The 14509-nt window shown below is 36.5% G+C and overlaps 1 protein-coding gene across 2 annotated transcripts; it reads right to left on the bottom strand.

The window, feature by feature from the left end:
* Window positions 1-3259: 3259 nt before the first annotated feature.
* On the bottom strand, window positions 3260-11525 carry cipca (CLOCK-interacting pacemaker a). 2 transcript variants are annotated; one of them, XM_082142898.1, is made up of 4 exons: window positions 11377-11525; window positions 10764-10879; window positions 8396-8559; window positions 3260-5296 (listed from the first exon to the last, which is right to left on the bottom strand). In XM_082142898.1, the coding sequence occupies exons 2-4, from the start codon at window positions 10807-10809 to the stop codon at window positions 4433-4435; spliced, it is 1074 nt and encodes a 357-aa protein (XP_081999024.1). In that variant the 5' UTR covers window positions 10810-10879; window positions 11377-11525; the 3' UTR covers window positions 3260-4432. The 2 variants fall into 2 exon arrangements, with proteins under 2 accessions (XP_081999024.1, XP_081999025.1); XM_082142899.1 differs by lacking the exon at window positions 11377-11525 and adding an exon at window positions 11256-11281.
* Window positions 11526-14509: the final 2984 nt, after the last annotated feature.

Here is a 14509-nt window from a genome sequence, read left to right as displayed (position 1 = left end):
GATTAGTTGTATGTACATTTACTCACCTGTCTAATAAAGTACATACAAGAGCTGCGTCTCTGTGAAGTCGTGACTCGTGAAGCGCTGTCAAGTCCAAGTTAGTCGCTGATATTGATCCTCGTTTTAGTTCTCCTTTTTCCCCAAAGTCTGCTTGCCATGGTCCATAATGTTTGAACAAAACAACAACAGCGTGCAGCCAGAGGTTACGCACTACACTCATTATGCACAGTTGTCCACGTCTGTCGTCATGGATACTATGGCAGTACTTGAGCGGAAACCAGGGATAACGCGGATATTACGTCAGTGACAGGCGTGAACAGGTTTTCCGGGACGGCCAATTATTTAAAATGGGAATTTCTCTGAAATTACAAATCTTTGGGAACTTTTGGGATATTGTAAGTACACAACTGCAGGAAATATATCACACTGTGCAAGTGATTTCTGGATATTTTATTACAAAATTCTTACATATTGGACCTTTAAGTGTTTTAGGCTACATCAGTAGCCTATTAAACAGCGCAATTTTTCATTTAATCAGAAATCAGAAAATCTTTAAAGATTTAAGTTAATATTGTGTCCAGTTTGGACACACACACACACACACACACAGGTAGGCCTATTATTTTTTTTATAAAGTGTGTGTGCTTTCGTTTTCTTAAGTAGGCTACCGGTTCGAGAACCGTTTAAGCACCGGAACCGTTTAAAAAATACCGAGTAGGTACTGGTATCGGATAAAACCCAACCAATACCCAACCCTAGGCGTCTGAAAGTTGTGGCTGGTAGTCAGTTTGTGTGTAAAGGTAAATTTTTTATCAAAATGTACTGTAATTGTAATTTTTGGCAAGAATTTACTATTTGTAGTCATTAAATATTCACTTAGTTTTCACCAAAGCTCGATCTATTTTGGTGTAGATCATAAAACAGTTACGTTGCCTCAGAAATCTGTCCGAAATCAGTTTCGAGACGTACCTTCATGCGCAAACTCTGCCTGCAAAGTCTTTGCCTGAAAGGGCAGCGAGGCAACAAATCAGCTTCAGACGCAGCCTACATCTGAGGAGATCTTGTGGTTATGAAGGGGTGTGACATTTCCCAAATACATGCTAAGCGCTGCCAATCACACACATTGGTCAGCTAACCAATCACAGCGCATTTCATATTTCGGAAGGAGGGGCTTCATCATGACGTGTTCAACCAGACTGGGAGAGAGGAGCTGTAATAATGTAAAATATGTGAAAATGTGTTTTTTGAACAATCAAGTATGAAAACATATTCTAGTACACCCCATAAACAAAATCAAGACTTCGTAAAAGGTCATAATAGGACCCCTTTAAAATGTTATAATTATAAGTACTTCATTTTAACCCTCTACTGCATACGGAAAGTTTTCTTAAGCCCTATGTTCAGTACATTTTTCTTTAAATGATTGCAACCAATTAGAATGTTTGAAAAAGTATCAAAGAACAGTCCAATAAGGTTTGGGAGTCACTATCAAGCCCCATTTGAAGGCGGGACGTCCTTTTCTGACACATGGTCACAGGAGCACATGGTGTGAGATGAAAGCAAGATTATTTGCTTTAGTAATCATATTTAAAATGACATGAACTGTACATAAACAATATGTGTGTGTGTATGAAGGTGTAGAGAAGCCTTTTGGCAGGTTTTGTGAAGTTTTTTTTATTTTGCATGTTCACAAATTCAGTTTTTCTTTTTGTTGCCTCAGGGCAACGTTGTGCGATAAGGGGTACTTTTCAAGGATGTCTTGGACAATACCTCACAATGGCAAATAATGTGTTACAAGTAGGGAAGATCTAGGGTTCCTGGGTGCACAGGAATGCCCAAAGTCACCAAAGTGACACTAATGTGCAGCATCCACAGTCATGTTAGAACAGAAAGGGGCCATCTACAAACTGTTCCCACAAAGTTGGGAGCATGAAATTGTCCAAATTGTCTTGGTATGCTAAAGCATTAGGAGTTCCTTTCACTGGACATAAGGGGCCAAGCCCAACCCCTGAAAAACAACCCCACACCATAATCCCCCCTCCACTAAACAACCCCACACCATAATCCCCCCTCTACAAAACTTTACACTTGGCACAATGCAGTCAGGCAAGTACCGTTTTCCTGCCAAACCCAGACTCGTCCATTGGACTGCCAGTCAGAGAAGCGTGATTGGTCACTCCAGAGTCCAGTGGCGGCGTGCTTTACACCACTGCATCCCACGCTTTGCATTGCACTTGGTGATGTTAGGCTTGGAAGCAGCTGCTCAGCCATGGAAACCCATTCCATGAAGCTCTCTACAAAGTTTGGAGGTCTGTAGCTATTGACTCTGCAGAAAGTTGGCGACTTCTGTGCGCCTCAGCATGTACTGACCCCACTCTGTGGCCTAGTTGCTGTTGTTCCCAATTGCTTCCACTTTGTTATAATACCACTAACAGTTGACCGTGGAATATTTTGTAGTGAGGAAATTTCATGAATGGACTTATTGCACAGGTGGCAACCTATCACCGCGCTTGAATTCACTGAGCTCCTGAGAGTGTTTGTTGAAGCGTCTGTATGCCTAGGTTCTTGATTTTATACAACTGTGGCCATGGAAGTGATTGGAACACCTGAATTCAATGATTTGGAGGGGTGTCCCAATACTTTTGTCAATATACAGTAGTGTATATGGGGTTGTTTAGGATACATGAAGTACATGATATGACATGACGCACTACATGATACAAACCTATGTCTGTATCAAATCAAATATATTGATGTGTTTCAAGTGTTTTTCCCTTTTTCCTTAAATGATTTCTTGACATTTTTTATTTTATTTTTAATTTTTTTATTGCTCTCTGAGAATTGTATAATGATCATTTTCTCTATGATTCTTTACCATTGTTGCATAACGTTGCCCTCAGGCAACAAAAAAATATTTTGGGGTGGGGGGAGGGATATTTTTCAATAAATCAATAAAATGTTCCCAAATGAGCCAAGAAATGATGTGGAATAATTTTTCTCATGTGCCATCAAAATGCATGCAGTAGAGGGTTAATTTGATTATGTATTCCAGATTACATAGTTACTACCCAGTGTGACATGTAAATATGTATATATGTGTGTGTGTGTGTGTATATATATATATATATAGTTTCCTATTTTAAACTGTTTTATACTATTAAACAATTTCATAGTTTCAGAGATCTTCAATCTTTAGCTTCTATCTTAAAATACATTACAACATGATTTACTGAACAAATCAGCATAGCTGAACAAAGAGCATAGTTTGAAATTTATTTCAAATGCCTTTATTTTTTTAAGGCGCATAAAAAGTCAAATGACACCTACAGAATACAAAACTGCACTTCAGCACAACACTAATACTAAGACTATTGCATCGATTTCTACATAAAAAAATAAATAAAAAAAGATTATTGTGTAGTATCGGGTTCTGATTAATCAACAACTTGTTTATAAAGTACACTAGAGTGTACATGCTATCACATAGCGCATTCATTACTCTACTACACCTGATCAAGTACTTAGTACCTGCTTTCCCAAACACAAACAATCTGTATGCATGCAGTATAACAGATTGCTACAGAAAAAAAAAAAAATCAACCTATACATTTGCCAATTTGCCCATTCACACCCAAACCGAAAGAAAAATCACACTCTCTCAATGCAAACGTCCCACTTAAGAATTCATCACAAGGCATTTCAAATAATAACCATTCAAATACACCCTGACTAGCACAAATGGTTTTTAGTCCTCTTACTCTTTATTTCCATAGATAACAACAGTAACAAGAACAAGAACTTGGAGATGAGAACACATTATACACATACAAATGATGTTTATTACAAAGATATTATTACAAATCCTCAAAAACTCACAAGGATGAATCTGAATTTCACATTTTTAACTGAATTATAAAAATATTATTACTATTATTGTGTACTTAAGTATAATCTCTGAAAGATAAAACACACAAATATGTGTAATTTGTCAAAGGCATTTATTAGATACAGAGATTAGAAAATAAATTTTTATTTTCCATTTTTGTCATTCGGAGCAGAAATTATTTTTACTTTACAGTTCCCGTGTTCCAAGGCCTCCTCTCCAAATAGTAACCAATTAGAGTAAAATACAGTTAATAGCTTTATTTTTAAACTGGGAGTACACTGTTTTTTTTTTGCATTATTTCATTATCGAATGATCGAATTTTTAGAAAAAAAATACAGTTGTTACCTAAACATTGTATTTATATACTTTTGACAAAACCACAGGTAAAGGAAGACTGATATCAGATAGATAACATATGATGTGATAACTAGATCTCCAAAGTCTCAAACTGAATCTACAAAAAGAAGCTGAAGCTTCTGAAGTCTAAGCAAATATGGTTATTCCATAAAACCGCAGCAGTTGAAATATTAATATCTAAACCTGCTACTACACCACACAACCCGCATCTGAGGTATCCTCCTCCGCATCCTTTAGAGAGTCCACCGGTGATTCCATTGGCGTCTCCTCACTGTTTCTAGAGTTCTGGAGGATGAGCTGTAATCTGGTCCAGACTTTGGGATCTCCACTATATATGGCCTCCAAGAAGAGGTCAGTCTGAGCCTGCAGACTCTGAAGTTGGGCCTGGGAACGTTTGTTCTGCCGAATAAGTTCCTTTGTGCGCAGTGTGATGCCCAGCAGGCCTGACCGATTCAGGATATTATACGTGTTGCAGAAGCGTTTGTGTTTGCTGGAACTTGGAGAGAAGTCATCCGAGATATTCTCCCCATCACTGCTCTGGGCGACTGAAGAATTGGGACTCTTCTGAGGGAATGAAGCGAGGAGGGAGTGAGCGCAGAGTGAGAACGGTGAAGTGGTGGTGTGAGGCTCCTGAAGGTCAGAAAGCCTGGATGAGGGGTTTTCCACACCTATGTCTCCCAAAGAAGCAATGTTAGGGTCTACTCCATAACCCTTGAATGTCTCAGAGTCATCCTGCTTCAAAGAGGAACTGTGGAAAGGTTTATCATCATAACAGCGTCGTTGATGTCTACCACTATGACTGTGGTTTGCCCTCTTATGGATGGCACTGGGACCCTGGTCGACTGTAGACCCTTGAGCAGGGTGTGGGACAATTTTTGCAAAGGTGTTTTGCATGGGAACATGTTTTCTGGAAAGTTTCTGCTTGTCAGAGCTCTGGCTGCTACAGTCACTAGTGGGTCTGACTGGCTGTAGGAAAAGCAGCTGGGACTGAGGAACCATATCCAATGAAGTGTTTAAGCTCCAAGGTTTTAACGCAGGGGCCACAGAGTTTGGCTGAAACAAGAATTATCAATGAACAATTTTGTAAAACAGATACTCTTTAGTTCTCATCCACAATAACAGGTGGGTCAATGATGTGTCTAATTCATTTATTCAATGAAAAAACAGCTGTACAAGCAAGAAGCAAAGTTTGATGCTTACGACGTACCATGGAAAAATGTCCATAATATTTAATTAGCCGCAACTGGCACCAATAAAATAATATCAATATCTCAGATTTAACTAAACCAATGTCTGAAAGGGTATGAAAACTTGCCTTAGAGAATAAGTAAAATAATCTTTTTATATTATTAAATCATTGATTTTGAAACAGATATTAGAAGTTTCAAATTTTTCTTGCCTACTTTAGCTGGCCGCATTACTTTGAGTAATTCAAAGTACATAAAAATATGCCATTCATAGACTAGTTCCAATGATTTACAGACATCTCTGATCATATTCAGCTTATTCTTGGTCATTTTTCTTTCAAGCACTGGAAAGTATTCAATCTAAGAATCACAATGTAATGAGCTGTAAAATCCGTGTATCATTCGTTCAGTCGTTTTTTTATTTAATATTGAAAGTAGAAAAATGAGAAAACAGTTCCTTTTTCGATTTTTCATTTTTTCCCAAAAAACGAAAAACAAGAATTCAGCTTTAGTTTTCGTTTTTCGTTCTGAGGTAGCAAAATTAATAAACAGCTTGATATTCGATTTCTACACATGGGCGGGAATGAAACGCCCCTTTCCTCTGATTTGTCAGCCGAAGATCAAACTGTCCCGTCATCAGTTCTTCCTCAGTTCTGCACTGCAGAATAAGAGTCCTCCGTTGTGCAGATTCTTAACGCGTTTATTGCAACTTTTTCATATTTTTTCCATCAACCAGACTAACGAATGGCTCGACACAACCCGTACTGGGGAATAGACTAGACAGGGCTTTCTTCTGTTTAGACCAGAGTTCTCAAGTGCCAGGGGTTTGCTATTTTCCAAACTGTAAAGTCACGTTTTTTAATTTTTAATTTTTAATTTATCATGAACCACGCTGTGTTTTAATCCTAAGTGACTATATAATGCATTTTACTTAAAATAATCTAAATGTTGACTTTCAAAAGTAGGCGCGTCAGAAGGCTATTCACTCTATTTTGGTTCATTTTTGGTGTGCGCCAGAAAGATGTTCAAGGAGTTTGAGACGCAGCGCATCATGTTGTTTTCTTTATTTTTTAAAGGTCATTTGTAGTCATTTTGAATGTACACAAATAAAAATAAAAATTTTACTGCTTCGAATGACAGAGTATTAAACGACAGAATATTAAGTTATTTCCCCTGCTGAGCAACAAATCCAACACAATCTCATGAAAGTGCGTATCTATAGCACGAATGATAATTCTCGTATAATTTATACGCCAAAACGAGTTTAAGCGTTCAAATGATACGCACTGCAAACCCCTTGGGTAGGATTAGGGGTGAGGAGGGCGTGCATATTACACGCCATAAAGTGCGTATCATATACACGCGAAAACTGCGTAGCCATATTTACGCTAAAACTCGTTTTGGCGTATTTATGATACGAGATATTATCATTCGTGCTATAGATACGCACTTCCAAGTGATGGCGCTGGCGCATTGCTCGCTCACACAACATCTAGGCTATTATCAGTTCACTTCTGGCATTGCTAACTTGACATCGCAGCCTATTCATTATTAAAATAAAACACAGTCAACCAAATATATAAAAATTATTCTGCTTAATTTAATTGGTCTTTTGTACAATATAAAGGCTGTGCTGCACAGTCCTACTTGCTGTTATTCCAAACTCATTTCCCTTGCTGTGAAGATGCTGATTTAGCATATACGTGTATATTGGGACTCGACTGAAGTACGAAGCCTTCTTTACATTACTAGTTAGCATCCAAATGTTACATTGCAAATATGGAAACCTTGGACCGAATGAGAGATGCGCGAAACCAATGTCCATACAGTTTCAGTTTCAATAAAGGACATAATAGGCTATTATTATAAGTTATTAGGTTAGGCTATATTTTTATTATACGGGCTACTTATTTTTCATTCTTGTTGTTTTCTGAATACCATTCATTTAAGGATTTGACATAGGCTACAGTAAGGGGAAGTAAAATACGCATAGACATAGCCTATATGTTATTAATAGTGTTTATAATGTTAATGTTGTATTTTATTTACGGTCTTTTACACTATTTCTGAATAGGCTAATAATAAAATGCGTTTGTTTCCCTCTCAACATGACCGTGCGCTGCGCGCAAGCGCACATCTTGGAGATATAAATTAATCAATTTTAATAAAACACAAGGCCTACATAATAAAACTCAGAAGAGTATTTTAATATCTCTGTAGTTCTCTGTTCTCCGGTTGTTAGATAGTCAGTCTGAATGACAGTTCATGCGTTACGTTAAAATAGGCCTATTATATAGTCAATGCATTATTCTTTTCTTTGTGTATTAGTGTTAAAAATATTTAATATACAACTAATTATATTGATTTATATCTTCATTTATTATAAAAAATAATAATAATAATTACTGGGTGAGGCGACCATGGTAGGCTTAACAGCCGTCATTTACCCTGCATACCCAGCTGATGCAAAGCGTAGGTGAATTTATATCTACACAGAAGAAAGCCCTGTGTCTGGTTGTTTGATGAAAAAAAGATGAAATGTAGCCTAGTTGCAATAAACGCGTTAAGAATCTGCACAACGGAGGACTCTTGTTCTGCAGTGCAGAACTGAGGAAAATCTTCGGCTGACAAATCAGAGGAAAGGGGCGTTTCATTCCCGCCCATGTGTAGAAATCGAATATTCAAGCTGTTTATTATTTTTTCTACCTCAGAACGAAAAATGAAAAATTCTTGTTTTTTTGGAAAAAATTTAAAATCGAAAAAGGAACTGTTTTCTCATTTGTATACTTTCAATATTAAATAAAAAACGACTGAACGAATGATACACGGATTCTGTAACTATCAGCATATTATCTGAATACAGCTTTATGGTTGACCGAAACAATACTATAACTCAAACACAGATGTTTCAAAAAAAGCAACTATGGAGTTAAGTGACATACAGAATTGTATGAGTGTGTAATACCTGCTTGAGGACAAGGTTGTTCATTACGATCATGCGAGAGACGCTTGGATGCGAGCCAGGAATGAAAGGCACCCGAGGAGCGGTCGGCATACTTTGAGTACTGGTTGGTCCCACGTCTTCAAAGTCTGTCTGGTCCAAAGCACTGTAATATCCTGAGCTGGCATCTATGGTAGGAAAATAGTGTTAAAAGTAAAACCTAGGAATTATGTGTAGTTAGACACCTATAACAAGCTAATTACGGACACAATTTTATAAATATAGTCAGTAATTGGGAAATTGCATATAATTACACCACTGCATTTGAGAAAGACAAGTAGAGCACTATATTTTGCTTAAAACCATAATACACAGAAAAACAAGGGCTGTGAAATCGAGTTTCTCCTGTAACCTGAGATTTTGTTTGTTTGCTTTGAACACCATGCCAGCTTCTGTGGCTATTTTCATGGCGTGACAAATTTATGGTAAACTATATTAGGTTTTTAAAATCTATTTTTGAATAAATAATTCAATTTTAAATGTATTATTATTTTGCGGAATATTTCTTCCAAAGTGTTAACTGAATAAAAAAGGTTTCTCACAGGGTTAAACCCAGCACAATCGAATAAAACATTCTTCAGGGATATAGGATTTGGATGAAGAGAACATGTTGGTGGATCTTCTCCTAATATTAAAAACCTGAATGTCATCCTGGAGTGGCCTATTTGGCAACGGGTATAAACAATCTTGGGTTACACTATATTTTAAGGTGTCCGTGTTACAGTGCAATTATACATTTAAGCACTGGATAATGATAACTAAACTATATGTACTTACTATAGGGTTAGGATTATGTTTATATATATATATATATATATATATATATTAGGGGTGTGCAAAGCAGCCGGTATTTGTATCTGTATTTGTATTTGTTGAGAGGGGAAAAGTATTTGTATTTGTATTTGTATTCGAGTAAATTTCAAAATAGGTGTAAAAATCCATTTTTTTTGCGTTACACTTCTAATTTACGTTATAGTGTAAGTATTCTTTAATTATATCCATTATAATAATTATGGATATGCAATATTGGTTGATGTTTTTCCATAAATCCAGCAATGAACATGTAACAAGGAACGTCATTGAAAAGAAAATAACATAACAGCCATTACCTACGTTAATGTTACTCTGTCAACAGCCTATTGTCTAAATTACCAAGCTAACAGAGCTACTAGGGTTGTCACGGTGCCAAAATTTCAGTATTCGGTACCAATACCTGTGAAAATCCACGGTTCTCGGTAACAATTTCGGTAAAGCTTAATTTAGATTAAATTTACATATATTAAAGTTTATATCACGGTTACAAAGATGGAAACTGTAGTATTAAAAACACTACATTAATATTACATTTGTTAGATAACAATAGATAAAATGACCTAACAATAAACAATAGTTAGGCTATATACTGTCGCAATTATTCTCCTTGGGGTTCATTTAAAAATACATTTTTAAAATCAAAAGTTAACATTATTTATGTTAACATTATTTAATGCACAATGAATGAAGTGAACAAACATGACCAATCAAGTGTTTGTATTAAATAACATTCACAAACATTAATTAATGTTGTAAAAATATATTGTTCACTCAATGTGTTGATGTTAGATGCGCATTAAGTAATGTTAATGAATGGTATCTTATTGTAGTGTTACCAAACAGGAGATAAAACATGTTTTATTTGACTTGACTGTACTTATATTTAATCCAAAACTGCATTCATATTTAATTTTAAAAGAGCTTTTTAAACCTGCTAAGAGTTATCCAGCCAAGAATAAGCCTAGAACTGCTTTTCTGACGGACTGATATTAATGACAAAATGACGGCTTTTTTATTTCATTTCTCATCTCCATAAATATATCTAAAGCTAATGCAAGGGCTAGAAATCAATTAATTCTTTGCTGTAATCGTGAAGAGCGCAGTTCGCACGCTTTCTCCTTTCCACAAGCGCTTGCCCTCCCGTGGCGTCTGTCGTTGCTATGCAGCGCGCCGCTCGCTTCTATTATAAGCGCGATTGCCGCGCGCCTACATTTGAAATCTGCACGCGCAAAAAACGCGCTATGTGAACTACCCCTTATGACAACGTGACATTAGCCTAATCCAAAATATTTCAGCCACCACATCAGCAGCACCGCCGGTCGCCATGTCTCATGAGGAAACGCAGCTTTTTGATATAAAGTTTTTCTTGTTCCCGAATACAAATATTTTTAAAAGTATTTGTTCGAAATAAGTATTCGTAAAAAACACATTATTTGTGCTTTCCGAATACCGTATTCGGGTTCGGCTCCACCCCTAATATATATATATATAAATGACAATATATATATAAATGACAAACCTGAATCTTTGTCGATCTCATTGGAGGCTTTCCGTTTGTTGCCCATGTTGGATCTTCTCTGGTGGTCCAATTCGTTTGATTTCAGTCCATCTGTACAGCCCTGGTCCAGGCAGTGACTGAGAGAAGGACAGAGCCATGGATTAAATAAAGGAAAGTCAAAACCCTGAAATATGATAGTCTATTGTAACATGAGCACATTACTGACTCGAGTCAATGAAATGCACCTCCAAACTGATTTAAAACTGACTTAAAGACAAAATATATGGTTTATTCGTGCAAAATCCCTTTATCGTGAATTAGGAACACTACACACATAGTAAATAAACAGCTAACGTTAATGAATGAATAACAAGCAGTTACTGAAAGAGAGACATAAAAACAGCTCTTAAAACACCGCAGAAATAACTCAATACATATCAACATCTTAAAATACAGCTTGAAAATAACAGTAGCACCTTATTTTAGATCTAGAAGCGAATAGTTTATACATACGAACAGAGTGTGAATGTCTCGAAATCAGCTCGTGCAGCACATGATACACGATGCCAAACACGAGACTCTCCAATAAACACACACGTCAACAACAAAAAAACGCACGTTTTTCAATACTTACCAAGATTTAAATTCTCTTCTCTTGTTATGGCTTGTGTGTGAAATGACGCTTGACGAGTTCAAACTAAGCTTATATTTCTGTTGTTGTGAGAACCAGACTGTCCACAGTGCAACGTGAGTTTACAAACGTAGCTCCGCCTTCACGGCTGACCCAAATGGCTGTTACCACGGGAACAGCCTAATCGTCACCTGCTTAACTATGCAAGGTCCGCCTCTCATTTGCATATCGCCTTCTGATTGGTGCAGAGTTGAACCCTTGCGACTGTAAACGTGACTTTGAAATGTGGTGTGCATTTCTCACACGGTGAAATCTGCACTGCAGCGTCAAGAGTGGATCTAGCACGCGTTGCAGCGTCATCATCCTCTCCAGCCCATCATTTCTGAGAAATAAAAAAATGTTGTGGAAATAATGGAAGCCACGTAATAAATACATAGCTATTGTGATTTTTCACGCAGTTCAAACGTCAATGGCATCCAAATAAGTTTGCGTATCATAAAGTTAGTAAATAAATAAATATTGGGTGGATGTGTTTTTATTATTGTTATTATTATTTGCCACGGGTAAAACTGTAATTTATTTAGAATTATTAAGTGTTACTTATTTTTGTAATGCTTATCTTCTTTTGTCCACTTGGCCCTGATCTCACCAACATTACAAATCTTAACCTGAAAACTGATCTTAAACACAAATGTAACAACTGCTCATTCCACATGGTCATGCCCTAAAGTGGGTCTAGAAAGGCCTCTTGGGTAATTACTTCACAAACTCCAACTTCAAGAAGTCATAAACGCCGCCAAAATATGTATTGCATTAAAGTGTAAATCATATGCATCAAATCAATCGAAATTTGGTGACCGGATACATGAAAAGAACCCAAATAAATAGACCAAACATTCTAAAAATATATTTTATTGGTTTTACTGGTGGTTTTATTGAATGTATTTACTATAATGAAGAATGTGGGACAAAAACAGATCTGTTTACCCTTTAATGAACACTTGATATGCTTTACTTTATACAGCCTAACTGAGATGTAATAATATGGAACATATATTATTGAACTGTGACTTTAAAAATAGTACATTTAAATCATTTTAAACTACGTTTCCCAGCCACAACTTCCATTCACGATCAGATAGAGTAAAGTAGTATGCTCGGTATTTTGGCCTGAACCCAGAGCACTCCCCTCGTATCTCTGGTTAGGATAGTAACCAGACCAGTGTGAGGAGTCGGAGTGGATGAGCCGTGGAGGGATGAAGAAAACAGTTGAGGAACATAGATGAGTCCTCTCATGCTGATTGGACAGATCATTGGAACGTGTTTACTTTCAAACATAATTAAAACATAATTTATTTGGTCAAAATGACACACACACACACACACACACACACACACACACACACACACACACACACACACACACACACACACACACACACACACACACACACACACACACACACACACACACACACACACACACACACACACACACACACACACACCTTGTATCTATCTTTATGAGGACATTCATTGACACAATGCAATCTCTAGCCGCTAACCTTACCCATCACAACTAAGTGCCCAACCCGATCCCTTACCCTAAACCTACCCTTAACCTAATTATAACCTTATCCCTAAAACCAAGTCTTGACCCTCAAACAGGTCTTCAAAGGGGTCTCAGAAAGTGAGGACCGGCCAAAATGTCCTCACTTTACTCTCTTTGTCCTCACTCCAATGGTCTAAAACTCAAACTGGTCCTCACAAAGATAGTTGTTCAAGTAGTAGACACACATAGAGACACATAGACAGACACACACACAGACACACGCACGCGCACACACACACACACACACACACACACACACACACACACACACACACACACACACACACAGAGAGAGAGAGAGAGAGAGAGAGAGACACACACACACTGTAAAATCCGATTAGTTCAGCTTACTCAAAAAAAGCATGCAAACCGATTGCACTTAAAAAACTAAGTAACGTGAAATAGGAATAGTATGTAGTACTAACAAGTGCATTTCTAGTAGTGTACACTTACAAGAGAGTTCCAGTAACTTAAAACTAATTTGTATAGTATACGTGATTATTTACTTTAGATGTACTCATTTATGCTAGTTGTGTTAACTCTGATGTTTTCTGCATACAACTTGGAATTACTGAGTTTACTTTACTTCAAAAGCAATCCAGTTTACTTGTTAAAACCATGCAAACCGATTGCACTTAAAATAGCAAGTAAGCTTTACTCCAATAACTTAAGTGCTATCAATCATCTATTATATATCATTGAGAATACTTTCACAATTTTACAAAGATAACATTTACAACTGGACAAATAAATGTAAGGCAATGATACAGTTCAAAAGTACATTTATTGTATTTGTTTTCTAAACAACTGACACAGGGGTGGTCCACACAAGTTTGCATTGGGGTATACAATTTATGTAAATAGTCACTTTAGGTTTTTACATTTTTTGGGGGAAAAAAACCAAAAAACATTAACACTTTATAATAAGGTTTATTAGTTAACATTAGGTAGTGTATTAACTAACATGAACTAACCATGATAAATGCATTTGTTACAGTATTTATTAATCTTTGTTAATATAAATACAGCTATTCATTGTTCATGTTAGTTTACAGTGCATTAACTAATGTTAACAAATACAACCTTTGATTTTAATAACGTATTAGTAAATGTATATAAAATCTGAATAAAAATAAATATATTAGAGACGATACCCTGACTCTAACAGATTCTCAACAAACAGCTTTAACAATTCAATACATAACAATGACTCACTTTAATCAATAACACTTCGGAGACCAAACTTGGTATATAGAAGTGCAAAAAAAGTGGCTACATTCATTAACGATGGAATAGTATTTCATCATTTAAGCCTAAACGATGAAAAAGCAATGTCTCTGACACACATGTACATTAGAAATGAATACGCTGACAGATTCTTAAAGGGTTAGTTCACCCAAAAATTTTAATTCTGTCAGTAATTACTCACCCTCATGTTGTTCCAACCCCGTAAGACTTTTGTTCATCTTAGGAACACAAATGAAGATATTTTTGATGAAATCTGAGAGGTTTCTGTCCCTCCAT

Source organism: Leuciscus leuciscus (genome assembly GCF_965113295.1).
Source record: "Leuciscus leuciscus genome assembly, chromosome: 17".
NCBI classification, from domain to species: Eukaryota; Metazoa; Chordata; class Actinopteri; order Cypriniformes; family Leuciscidae; genus Leuciscus; species Leuciscus leuciscus.
The sequence above is the reverse complement of the archived record's forward strand: the minus strand, read 5'-3'. Positions and strand labels throughout refer to the sequence as shown.